General features: G+C 35.5%; 1 protein-coding gene across 1 annotated transcript; it reads left to right on the top strand.

Moving 5' to 3' along the window:
* The first annotated feature begins 10,115 nt into the window (after positions 1–10,115).
* Prp38 (pre-mRNA processing factor 38) lies at positions 10,116–11,665 on the top strand. The gene is made up of 2 exons (XM_067759245.1): positions 10,116–10,617; positions 10,681–11,665. Exons 1-2 carry the CDS (start codon positions 10,295–10,297, stop codon positions 11,315–11,317), a joined length of 960 nt encoding a protein of 319 aa, XP_067615346.1. The 5' UTR covers positions 10,116–10,294; the 3' UTR covers positions 11,318–11,665.
* Positions 11,666–14,386: the final 2,721 nt, after the last annotated feature.

Here is a 14,386-nt window from a genome sequence, read left to right as displayed (position 1 = left end):
GACCAACATTGCTGGACGCTTAGCTACATGAAGCTTTCATGCTTTGTCGCTTTCATGCAGATTACGCCTCGTGTGCAGCTCTCCATTCAAGTACGTGTGTTCGACATCGAAGCGTACAGATTTCGCCTGCAGCGTATATGAGGCGTAGCCTCGTGTGCACCTTGCCTTAATACAAGTCTAAAAATGTGGAGACGGGTGTCAAGTGACGCGTTTCGGTCCCAGACTCGCGAATCTGAAGACGGAAACGTAAAATGTTTGCGTCTGTTTAGAGTTATTAGCCGTGGTTTTTTATACACGCGTATACGTTAACGTTTGCGCGAGAAAAAAACGCCTATCCTCGCTTAGATAATGCTTAGGAGACCCATCTAGCAGCAGTGGTTAAATACCTAGCTGCAGCCACAGGGTGTACCGAAAAGCGGAGACACAACCCTCTGATGGCCATAGGGTATAACATATAGCTAAATCAGTTGCGATGAATTGTGGACACACATATAATACATAGAATTAGTGTCATTGTAAATTTTACCAAGTAGCGCAACTAACAGCTGATCGGTGAAAATTCGCACATTCACACGCGCAGTTCTCGACTCAATTTCAAAAACAAACTTTAGATTATTTAACTCAATTTTTAAAGTGAGATAATCCTTACGAATTTATGTATATAGAATATATAAGGCGTTTTTGTTGTTATTAAAACAATAATTTTATTTATATTAAAGCTTTTAACATTTTTTTTTTTAACTTTGAAAAAACTCCGAACACCATTCCTTCATTATATGACATTCGACTGCCTAGTCCACTGCCTTCTCAAACTATATAGTAAACAATGATTAGTGTAGAGGGTGAAACAAAAACACATATTTCAGTTACATCTGAGTATAATGCGTATTGAAATTTAGTAGTACACATTTTATGCGCAGCAATTTCAGAGGTGTATTTAAAGTTTGACGCTTAGCAGTCCATATAAAGTTTAAGCGTATAGACGTTTACGTGTAAAAAAAAACACGGCTATTTACAAAAGAAATTGAAACTTTTCATGTGATTGTTGTTTTGTTGTTGTACGCAGGAAAAAATTGTGTGTGCAAACAAAGATATAGATATACAAGAAGGCACACTGTAGAGTTTAGAATAGTTTATGAAACCCATCGTTCGCCCCGCCATTTTGAAAGATCTCGATTAGTTTTTCGCAGTCCCTTTTGCTATCTGCCTATCATATCCACCACTTTGAAATTGGTGAATTTGAAGAAATGTCAAAAAGAAGGCAGCGAACAAGAAACAAATTAACAGAGAACGTATAAAGCCCCCATTTCTGATACTTAGCATTGACTTGACTTGGCGTAAACTTGGCAACTTAGCCACGATTATACTCCACTTGGCGCATAAATTCTGGCATTATAATCAGCGTTGAAATTTGTTTTTAAATAAATGTCAGTTTGTATGACAAAATGTCAAAATGAAATGGAAACAAACAAATGGTAACATGCAATGTTCATTTAACAGAACTGTAAGTGACAGTTCGTAAGCCAAGTCAAGTCTATGCTAAGTACTAGTAATGGAGCCTTAACGATAGCACAACAGCCAACATAACGAATAGTGGGAAACTATAAACCATCAAATCGCGGGTAGGTAACTCACCATTGGGGAAATGTGGCATGAAATTCGTCAATTCTAACGCTAGAAAAAATTGTTTTTGATATAATAACCACAATTTTACTATTTTTTACGTTTTCAAAATCTTTTTTGTGAAATTTTAACGAAAACACTGCATTTTTTGTTAATCTTCAATTAGGTAATGTGGTGAATTATCTACCGCCAGCTTGACAATTTCTCTTGCTGTCCGCCGATGGCGATTCTCTATAGCTTTACGTCTCTGATCGAGACCTCTCAGAATCGTGGCGGGAACGAAGGGTTTCGTAAACTATTCCCAACTATAAAGTGCGCCCTATTGTGTATATATTCTCTTTGTATTACACACATTTCATTTGCACTCTCACTTAACAATTTTTTTACATATTATAATCACTTCGTAAAATTTTATCAAAATCACGATCAACCGATCAATTAGAAAATCAATTAAAATTAGAAGTTTTTTTATTAGAATAAGCCAAGGCGAATTCAGTAGAGGTGTTGTTACCCCAACATCTGATTGCTTCTTTTTGATAATTTTCCATACAAAGCCTTGTACAACAAAGTGTCAGTTAATCGAAATCTATGAAACTTTTCTTTTGACTTGATATTCATCTGCACGGCGAATTAATTAAATTCGCTTTGCCACCACCTGGAGTAGATTCGCCCAAGGCGAATTCAGTACAGGTGGTGTTATCCCATCAGCTGATTGCTTTTTCTTGATAATTTTCGATACAAAGCCTTGTACAACAAAATGTCAGTTAATCGAAGTTATGACATTTTTCTTTTGACTTGACATTCATCTGCACGGCGAATTGATTGACGGATCTGTGCGCTACGAACAAAGCAAGCAAGAAATCACAATGACAATCCCGCCTGGTGCGGACAGAATAACAAAACGAGTAGGGAACTATAAACTTGATTTTCTAGAGGAACACCAGCCTGTTTCAGAGCAATGTTACACCCCCCATGGTACAATTACCAGGTAGAAGCATTAGCAAAAATGCAACCCTCCCGTGTATTTTGTTGTTGCCGATTGTACATAAACTGTCAATCGTTCTTTCCGTTTCTTCTATCAAAAGTGATGGAAGAAGAAATATGTCACATGTTATTTTCGTCAACAAAGCCAAAAAAAAAAAAGAAAAAAGTTGGTTTGCTGATGAAGCTGGAGGAAAAAGGCGTTTTTAATGGAAAATAAAGGTAATTAGCTGATTTTTAAATGATATATATTTGATTTATTGTTATTATTTATTTACATATAGCAGCTGAATCACTTCTTCAACGTTTCCAGCGCATCAACTCTTGGTAATTCTATCCGACAGCATGACACTGATAATATGCGTCCATAAATATCGAGAGAGGTGTTAAAAGATGCGCTTTGACCTCGACAACAATAATCAGAAGGCGGTGGTAAAGTATTTTGTGTTGGACAAGAGATATTTGCAAAAGAAGTTGAAAATTTTTAATTGAAAATTTTCATGTGCGCGTTGTAATGTTGATGATATTTGTACCCACAAAAAAAATTGTGGACATAAGTGTTTTGCGCAGATATAGTTTTGGTCTCCAAACCGGTGTTGGACCCACCCAAATTAATTTTTTATAAGCGCGGCTGAAGGCCGCCAGCGCAAAAATACTATGGATCCCACCCCGGTCTCGAAGCACTCCGGGGTCATTTTTCGGTTTTTTGGGAATATCTTTTGAAGGAGCTAAAATTTTTCTATGATAAGAAATTTATAGATTTTCTTTTGAAACGTTTATATGATCGCATCACTTCAAGATTATCGCATGGTATATGTAATATTGATCCAGAGCAAAGGTATAGTGGTTTATTAAATTTATCATTATTTATGGCTTTAAAAGATGTGGCGTTGTCTAGTGCCTCAGCATGTACTTCTGCATCACTGGAACCTACGTGCGATTGGAACTGATGAGGATTTGGCACATAGTTCAATAAGGTATACGAGTTTACCGTACTGAATTGTTTAGTTAATTTGAAAGTAATTTATTGTCAAATTTTTATAGATTTGGTATTGGTTGTTTTACCACCATTGAAGAGGTTGATTATATTACCGATACCTGCATCAAACATGTCGAACGTTTACGTGAAATGTCTCCATTATGGGAGATGGTTCTAGAACCAATTGATTTGAAAAATATCCAATGGTCGCAACATTAATTTTGTTAATGATATATAAATAAGGGACAGTTTTGTAGTGTATGCATCTTTTAGTGTATGTATTTGTATTCCAAAGCAGTTTAATGTAAAGTGAGATACAACTTTTTAGGAATTATATTGGTCCTACTTTATCTGCCTAAGGTCGTTATTTTGTAGTATTAAAATTATATTGGGAAATGCTATTGCTAAATGTTTTTTGTAGTGGACCTTATTTTCAATACATGTATGTATGAGTGCTAACGTTACTGTCTCCAAGAGATGTTGAAAATTTGGGATGAGATTGTATATAAAATACTGAGTTAATAGTGTGTTCATGAATAAGTACTGATTTATTTTAAAATTTCATGTATTTTGTAAAGTAAAAATTAAGTAATTTAGTAACCTAATAAATATCGAAGGAAACTCGTCGTGTCGGTATTTGAGGTGCAGATTTCTTTGAAGGATATGTACTCCATGTCTTTAGATGTAATCTTTTTAAATTAAAAAAGCACGGGTGTGTTGAAAATTTCAAATGAGTCGCTATGCCACAGAACTTTCGGGTTCAGCGCCATTGCATGGTTGTTTTGATCCAATTTTTCTTTTGGCTCCTCTGTTCGGAACCGATTTTGCTTTCGGTTTAATTTTTGGATACTAGGTCACAGGCCAGAAAATGGAGCGAAAAATTAAGCCATTTTAGGGAAGCTAACGCCACAAACTTTTTCCCAATTTTTCCTCTTCCTTGATCTTGCGGGGTAATTCTTTACTTTAGCTCACAACTGTAAAAACTCGTGCAAAAATATCGAGAGAGGTGTCAAAAAAATGCGTTTTGGACTCAGGACGACGAATCCGAAAGCGAGAATTAAAAATTTTATTTCTGTCAAAAAATATTCCCAAAAAACTGAAAAGTGGCACCGGAGCGCTCCGAAACCGGGGGTGGAATCCATAGTATTTTTGCGCAGGTAATAGTTTAGTTGAGAGAGGTGTCAAACGACGCGTCTTGACATCAGTAATAATAATCCGAAGGTGGAAAATAAAAATTTTAATTCGTTCAAAAGACATTAACGAAAAACCGAAAAAGACCCGCGGGTATCTCCGAAGCCGGGGGTGGGATCCATAGTAATTTTGCGCAGAACACCTTTCTGCGTTGGCCGCCTTCGGCCGCGATTATAAAAAATTACCATGGGAGACCAAATCTATATCCGCGCAAAACACTTTTACCCACAGTTTAGTAGTTGTGAGTAAAGAATTACCTAATAAATTTTCACATCAAAAGTAAATAAACAAAAAATGTAAACATAAACAAACTTTGACATTTTATGACCACCTTCGAATGAAAAAACATGTAAAATGCAACTCTGATGCTTTTACCTGGTTATTGTACCATGGTTACACCTCTAAAGGGCGCCTTGTATATTTATTATTTTTGGTAATGGTAAAGGGCCAATTAATGGTGACATATAACCATAAAACCATAACCAGATAGAACAGCTGATCGAACCTACCTTATGGAAATCAATGTAATCGATTAATGGTGCAATACCATAACCCTAACGCCACAACCATACCATAGCCAACCAATTGGTTTTTGGTTTCTCGCCATATCAATAACCTAAAAATATTTGAATTGGCGATTTTAATAACTTTTTGTAGATTTTATTCATTGTTTTCGATACTCTATAACTAAGAGACATATTTTTGGTGAAATATGTTTGTAATTTTTTGAGTTTTCTTTCCGTTTTATAAAATTTTCATGATTTTTAGGTTAAGGCACCATTAATCGATCACATTGGAGATGGTCTTGGATATATGTATGGTTACGACTATGACGTTAGGGTTAAAGGGCGAATTAATGGTGACTTATAACCATAAAGCCATAACCAGAAAAACAGCTGATCACACCTACCTTATGGAAATCAATGTAATCGAGTTAGCGTTATGGTATGGCAGCATTAATCGATTACATTGATTTCCATAAGGAGGGTTCGATCAGCTGTTTTATCTGGTTATGGCTTTATGGTTACTAGTATCGCCCGTGGTCGAAAGTCGACCAACTTGTATTTTTTTCAACTCACTCTATGCATTCCGTGTTGGGGTAGTGCAATAATGCGTTAATAGTTGAGCAGTGAGTGGAAATATAGCAAAATGATATATCTTACTTAAAGTTCTCATTAAAATTTTGAATTTGACCTAAGACGTTATAATCTTTGATTGTATTTTCTTAAATTTTCTACAAACATTTCAAATGTAATTATAAGTTTTGGTATGGAGCTCCTTAAAAAAAATATAACAAATATGTTAAATCAAATGAAATTTATAGAATTGTGGTGAAAGTACTTGAAATTGAATTGAAAATTTGCTTTTTCCACACCACCCAGGAGATACGCCGTTGGCGCGCTATCGAAGTTAGTTTTGGGTGCTCGGTTCCCCAGTAGGTCTATATCACCAATATAAACTACATATACATATATCGCCCATTTACTTCAATAGCGTCATAATTCAAAAAAAACGAAGTTTTAGTTAAGAACGAAGAAATGTGCTAAAGGAATTTAACCTATTTCACACCACCGGTTAGGTATGCAATTGGCGCTTTACTATTACATATGTATTTATAATTAATTAAATTAAATTATAATTAATTAAATTAATTATAAATACATATGTAATATGTAAACGAAAACGAAAATTTCGAATAGGATAGAGGATACCTTCATAAAAAATAAAATAAAAATATAAAAATAAATTAGCATAAAAGGTAATATACAAATTTTAATGTAATATCTTTGTAGCAAATTTAATATACAACGTGATAAAAGATAATATAATAAAATAAGAAATATCAAAATAAATTAGCATAAAAGACAATATACAAATTTTAATGGAATATCTTTGTAGTGAATTTATTTATTTTTTGTAGCAAATTTATTTAATTTTTGTTCACTATAAGACGTGCTATATCTAAAATGAGCATAAAATCTGGAAATGCAAAAAACATTTGGGTCAAATTTGCAATTAATTGTTATAAATAAATAAACTTAGTGAGTTTGAACAAAAGTTGACCCATTATTTACGATTTCATTTTTTTTAAAGCACCTAAAATGAAAAACAAAGAATCTGTTAAATAAAGACCTATGCTTTTACGTGTAAGTAAAATTTGTCAAAAAAAAAATAGGCCGGTTAAGTTATTATTTCTCTTTAAAGTTTTTTTGTGCGCTAACAATTTTTTAAGGATTTTGGTACAGACCAATATAGGTATTTGGCAACAATGGGAAACAATATTTTATTTCAACAGAAAATGAGTGAAGCAGTAGTTCTCTCACCGTTTGGCGTGTACAAATATATACATATGTAGAGATGAAACATTTGAGCAACGCGACAATTGAGAATTTGGAGCTATGTACTCAGGGGGGTTTGTGAACACAATGCGTCCTACAGATGGCAATTTCGATAGTTGCACAGATTTTCGAATTTACAAAAAGCTTTTTCTATTAATTATAAACAAATAGAGTAATATTTGTTAACAAAAATAGGCCTATACACTGCGGCTGATCAATACGAATCGATTCATATAACTTTTATATGATTTTACGTATGCTAAGTAGGCGAAACAGCCTGTCAATTGATTGTATGGAAATTTTGTTAGCGTATTAATATATAGATAAGTCACCATTAATTCGCCCTTAAAGACTAATTAAACTTCCTTGACCTGAGTAGGTCCCCTCCCGCCAATTTGTAGGAAAAATTAAAAAGGAACACGACGCAAATTGGAAGGGCTGATCGGCCTTAAATCTCTTCGGAGGTTATCGCGCCTTAGATTTAGTCATAATGTATCCCAAACAATGAATAAAATCTACAAAAACTTATTAAATTCACCAACTCAAATATTTTTAGGTTAGGGCTATATGACACTACTTTATTTTCGTGTATCTTTTCTTGTATTTTATCTTCAATTTTTTGTCGCACTCCCTCCTCATACGGTTTTAGTACTGGTGTAAGTGTGTAAACTATATTTCAAAAAACTAACCAAGTAAAAGAAAAATACAACCTAATTCATTAAAAACAAACGAGCCAGCTTGTTTTTCGATAGGTTTTTTTGACATTCGGCCGTTTTTTCATATTTTTTTTTTTTTTTTAAGAAATGAAAATTTTGTTTTTAGTTTGAAAATTAAAATCAACTTTCTTTTCAAAAATTGATCCATTAGAGACCAAAATAATTTTCGCGTGTTATTTGCATTGTTTTTATTGTTAAAAATGCTAATGTAAAAATAAAATTTAAAATATAAACAAAAACATGTCAAACTCACTAATTATGGGGGAATAGTGGTCTCGCTTTTTCATGATAGAAATTGTTTTTGTATTTCGAAGTTCCGATAAGGTTTCGTCAGTTTTTTTAGCTTGGAATCCAAGCAAAAATAAAGTAGTGTCATATATGCTTTATGGATATGGCGAGAAACCAAAAACGAATTGGTTGGCTATGGTATGGTTATGGCGTTAGCGTTATGGTATGGCACCATTAATCGATTACATTGATTTCCATAAGGTAGGTTCGATCAGCTGTTTTATCTGGTTATGGTTTTATGGTTATAAGTCACCATTAATTGGCCCTTAAGGAAATTTTATTAAAGCCAAATTAAACTTCCTTAATCCTAACGCCATAGTCGTAACCATATACCCATATCCATAACCATCCCCAATGTCATCGATTATTGGTGCCTTAACCTAAAAATCGTGAAAATTTCATAAAAATTAAGAAAACACAAAAAATTACAAACATATTTCACAAAAAATAAGTCTCTTAGTCAAACGTATCCAAAACAATGAAGAAAATCTACAAAAAGTTATTAAATTCACCAAGTCAAATATTTTTATGTTATGGATATGGCGAGAACCAAAAACGAATTGGTTGGCTATGGTATGGTTATGGCGATAGCATTATGGTATGTCATCATTAATCGATTACATTGATTTCCATAAGGTAGGATCGATCAGCTGTTTTATCTGGCTATGGCTTTATGGTTATAAGTCACCATTAATTGGCCCTTAACACATCAGTAGTTCGGTACTGTGTTTTTTGAAGCTGAATAAGGAACTAGAGAGCATACCCAGCCAGCATTTTTTGAAAATTTTGATCAAAGTATTCAAATATCATACCGCAAGATGATTAAAAACGTTCAAATTTAAAAGCATTTTCTGTTCGAAAATAACTGTATCGTCGGGAGAAAAATGTACCATAAATGTGGTTATTCTTGAATAACCTTTTATGATTCATATTTCGAAACGCTTTTGATTCATAATTGATATCATTGTAAAATTGAGCTATAATTGTTTTATAGTAATATTTGACTACTTTTCACAGTCATTTTCTGATCATATTCGTGAACATATTTCAATCGTTTTGGTTGAGATTTTGGAATCATTTTTGAATGCGATTATGAAGCATTTATTCGTTATATCTAATTCAAAATAAGATACTACAAAATAATCTCATTTCATCAGGGGAAGAAAGCATGCGGAAGTGAGCTAATTGAACCACAGGTCATTCGCAAACAAACTCCTGCGACTACAACATCCAACATCAGCTATGATCGTCAATATCTTAAAATACGATACGGTAAGGGATGTTGAAGCCGTATCCAGGTATGTCAAGATAGTTTCACTTACCAGAGGTTCAAATAGCTCACAACCTTTGTATTGTCCAACTATTATGTATTTTCGGGGAAGCCGAAGGTGGAGAAATGGTTGGGGAAATCTTCGGTCACGAGCAGCATTTACATTATTTGTTGTCTTGAAGAATATGTATAATTGCATAAATAATAAACGTTTTATATATTTTTTCTGAGCTTCATGATTGAAAAAATATGTGTATGTGAAAGAAATAAGGTTTTCATTGAAAAGTAAAATTTTAACAAGTATAAAATTCATTATTTAGTCAACAAATATATTCATAAAAGATTCAGAAAGCTAAATTAAAAATGATTATAAATTCTTGATCACCTAAAGTAAACACATTTGATTCAAATATAATTCCAAAATGTGATTGAAAACCCATATTCAGTTTCTGATCATCAAAGGTAAGCATATTTTATTATTCCTTTTGTTGTTTTTTGAGAAATATAAAAATTTAATCGTCAAAGGACTTCAAAAATGATTCCAAAAAGTGATCGAAAAATGATTTTCAGTTTTTGATCATCAAAAGTATTCATATTTGATTATTTCTTTTGTTCAATTGTATGATAACTCATTATTTAGTCAGAAAGAGTAATCAAATTGTATTTATATGTAGGGAAATTCAAAATTGTATCATCTAAATGCTGAGTGGGTAGGCATCGATGTGGACATAGTATTAACTTTCTTGCAACTGTCATTACCGGAATATCACTTGAAATAATCGATGAAATATGTACGCCTCTACTTTTAAAATAAACAACACATTTACCAAAGGATTGATTATGGAATAAATGCAGTCAACTCGGCAAACAAAGGAACCCATCTCAAACTCAAACAAACGTTACAATCATGGCCAATCGTACTGTAAAGGAAGCAAAAAATATTCATGGAACAAATCCACAATATCTTGTTGAAAAAATTATACGTTCCCGCATTTACGATTCCAAGTACTGGAAAGAGCAATGTTTTGCCCTTACTGCTGAACTTTTGGTTGACAAAGCAATGGAACTGAGATTTATAGGCGGCGTTTATGGTGGAAATATAAAACCAACACAATTTCTTTGTCTTACTCTTAAAATGTTACAAATTCAGCCAGAAAAGGACATCGTTGTAGAATTTATTAAAAATGAAGAATTCAAATACGTCCGGGCACTTGGCGCATTTTATTTGCGGTACGTCTTATTTTATTGTGAAATTTTGCTTTTTAAGAACATTCTATATTTATTTCCTAACAGCCTTACAGGTAGCGCATTAGACTGTTACAAATATTTGGAACCTTTGTACAACGATAATCGTAAACTTCGTCGTCAGAATAGGTCGGGCCAATATGAAATCGTTCACATGGACGATTTTATTGATGAGCTGCTACGTAGTGACAGAGTTTGTGATATTATTCTTCCACGTATACAAAAGCGATCAGTTTTGGAGGAAAATAATGAGCTGGAACCCAAAGTATCAGCGCTTGACGAGGACTTAGATGATGATGTGATTAGTGATGATGATGCAGGTGGCGATCGCGATGACGGACATAAATCTTCATTTCTCACAAAGAAAATATCTCGAAAAAATCATTCACGATCACGCTCACGAAGTGTATCTAGCTCAAGAGAACAAAGAGGAGGACGCTCACGTGATTATGATAATGAGTTGGAGGACTATAATCGCCAACGTGATCGAGAACGTGACAGAGATCGTTATGGGGGCTCTACGTCAAGTAGTAATCGCCATTGGGAAGATCGTAGTGGAGGTGGAAATTCTAGTTATAGGAGTGGCCGAGACGATTACAGAGATGACTACAGACGAGAGGATCATAGAGACCGACGTTATGACAACCGCGATTCACGTAACGAACGCGAGAGAAGGCGACACTAACAAACACAAATTGTCTTCAGTTACAATCAACCGAGAAGTAATAGGCTAAGAAATGTTCAAACGAATCATGACTTTCTTGGTAAACAAAGTTGTTGACAATTGCAGCCACCTTGTTCCCAAATAGCACCGCCACCCATAGATTTGTTTCTTGCAATTTTTTTAGTTTAGTTTATAAACTTTAATTTATTGATTTAATTTGTATAAATATAAGTAACAACAGATAAGATTAAATAAATAACTAATAGTATTGTATTAAAGGTATAAATTGCGAGTTGACTTCAAATATCTCTTACAGAAAAAACCAATAAAAATACTTATGAATGTTAAATTCAGTAAAAGTGCGAAAAATCGAGTTGTTGTATTAACGATAAAGACGCTCATATTTAAGAATTCATGAGCTTAAAACCGGCTTATAATAATTGAATTTCAATTATTATGTTTTTCTAAGAGAAACTGAAAGAAAGAAACATTTACTGGCATATTGCGATGAACCCATTTCGAAAACCGCCAACGTAATCATCATCAGGCAATTTTGTAATGTTATCAAAGGTTTCACCGGGATTCGAACCGTGAATCACATGGTGAAACTGCAGTAGCCTTTAACCACCTGCTGGTATTTGTTTTCATGATTAATTCAGTTTTTCTCATTTCTACACTAACAACACAATTGAGACATTTTGCCTCTATACGCTCTCCGAAGGATTTTGGGGATTGTTATCGATATTGATGGTCGTTTGCCTGATAAAGATCCAGTACTTTCCGGTAACAAGCACATTAAGGTACTAGTTCGACCATCTCCGGAACAATTAATTTGACCACACTAACATTTCTAGGCCATAGCGCCACCACCCCCTAGTGGGTAAGAATGCTACCTTAGAGGCTATGAGTAAAATGGAAAGCAGTCACGCAGATACAGGTTCGTAATACATGTTTATATACTACCTCCGAACTCGTCCTAATCGGATAAGCGGATTAGTTGGTAGCCACACTTGTATAAAGTTAAGTTTTTAAGCTCTGACCTAGTGCGATTCGCTGCGGGCATATGTTGTTGTTGTTGTTGTTGTAGTAATGCTTCGCCCCACCTAATAGCCGCGATCGATCACAAATTGTCATCAATATCCTCTCACGGGAGTCCAAGGAAACTTGCTGTTTCAACAGGGGTGGACCATTATGAAAGGGGTGTTAGAGGCGTTGGTTCCACATTACAATTAAAGAGATGGTTGGTGTCATGTGGGGACACATTGCAAGCGGGGCATTCATTTTGTATGTCGGGGTTTATTCTGTATATGTAAGTTTAACCTGTTACAGTATCCAGAACGAAGTTGAGCCAGAGTGACTCGCGTTTCCCTGGGGAATATGCGTTCCTCTTCCGCAAGTTTTGGGTACTGTTCTTTGAGTACTAGATTCACCGGGCAATTCCTGGCATAAAGGTCCGACGCCTGTTTGTGGAGCTCACCAAAGACCTGCTTGTGTTTTTTGCTTCATACGGCTGAGTTCCAGGTGCCGTATTTCCTCAAAATGCTTACGGAGATGACTCCTTAAGTCCCTGGCCGGTGTTGGCTCATCAATCAGATATCTGTTGGTATGCACCGGTTTCTGGGTATTCAACAGGAACTGTTTGGTTAGCATCTCATTTCTCTCCCTGATGGGGTGTATTCTCGCCTCATTATGTAGATGGTGCAGACGGTGTTCTGGGGACATATGAAGACAGCCCGTGGCGGTTCTGAGAGCAGGCCTGTAGCTTCTTCCAGTGGGTAATTTTTAGGCTTGGCGACCATATAGGGGACGCGTAGCATGCAATTGGCTGGCCAATTGCTTTGTATGTGGTAATGAGCGTTTCTTTGTCTTTACCCCAAGTACTGCCAGCAAGGGATTTGAGGATTTTATTAAGGCTCTCGATTTTCGGTACAATTGCGGCTACGTGCTCACCAAAATGTAGATCCTGATCAAACGCCACACCCAAGATTTTGGGGTGTAGGACAGTCGGTAGCGTAGTGCCATCGAAGTGGATGTTCAATGGTCGACATTCGGGAAGTCCATGTTGGAAATAAGGTCGCGGAGGATTTAGTCGGTGATAATGCCAGATTCGCCAGGCGAAAAAACTGGAGAGATCAGGGAGGTAGCCATTTATTCTGTTGCAAAGCTCATCGATCTTTGGGCCTGGGCCTGTGGCCATTATTGTGCAGTCATCGGCGTAGGAAACGATAGTAACTCCTTCTGGTGGCGAAGGTAGTTTAGATATGTAGAAATTAAACAAAAGTGGGGATAGGACACCACCCTGTGGCACCCCCTGTTTAATTTTTCTTGGTTTTGATGTTTCATTTCTAAATTGCACCGATGTCTGCCGACCACCCAGATAATTTGCGGTCCACCTTTTAAGACATGGGGGAAGGGTAGACCCTTCCAGGTCTTGCCTTAACGTGCCATGGTTGACCGTATCAAAAGCTTTTGATAGGTCTAGCGCAACGGCCCGACCATCTCGGGAACGATTTATATGGCCACATTAAACCTTCAGGCCATCCCTCTCTCCCCACCCCCAAGTTCCAAGAGGAGCTTGGGGTCACCAGAGCCTCGTCTGTTAGTGAAACGGGATTCGCCGCTCGAATGTGAGGTTGACAATTGGGTTGGAGAAACTATACCTATATTGCGCTACACAACCCATTTTTTAAACAATAAAAGTATTATTTATGCAGTTTTTTATTGAATTTAGTATAAAAACGTAAAATGTTTCATTTTGTACATAACTTCATACATAGCATTTCAAAATTAAATGCAGAAAGCGCAAAATAATTTATGAATGAGCAGAAGCGAAACAGCTTTTACAAAAAGCCAAATTGGAAGTTTTGCAAATAGTTTTCGTTCTTTTTTCAAATTTCCTTTGGGCACATGAGGCAAATCGACGTCTCGTAGTTCCTTAGATCGGCAAATGTTCGCTAACGTTTTTCATATTCATCAAGCTGTTTGATCGCCTTTCCTGCCGACGAGATCTTTTGTAGGTGGTCTCTCTACCTTTTGCAACAAAGGACTTAGCAAGTTGTACTATAAAGTCTAGAAAAGGAAGTTTTTTTC

This window comes from Eurosta solidaginis, chromosome 1 (genome assembly GCF_040869045.1).
Source record: "Eurosta solidaginis isolate ZX-2024a chromosome 1, ASM4086904v1, whole genome shotgun sequence".
NCBI classification, from domain to species: Eukaryota; Metazoa; Arthropoda; class Insecta; order Diptera; family Tephritidae; genus Eurosta; species Eurosta solidaginis.
The sequence above is the reverse complement of the archived record's forward strand: the minus strand, read 5'-3'. Positions and strand labels throughout refer to the sequence as shown.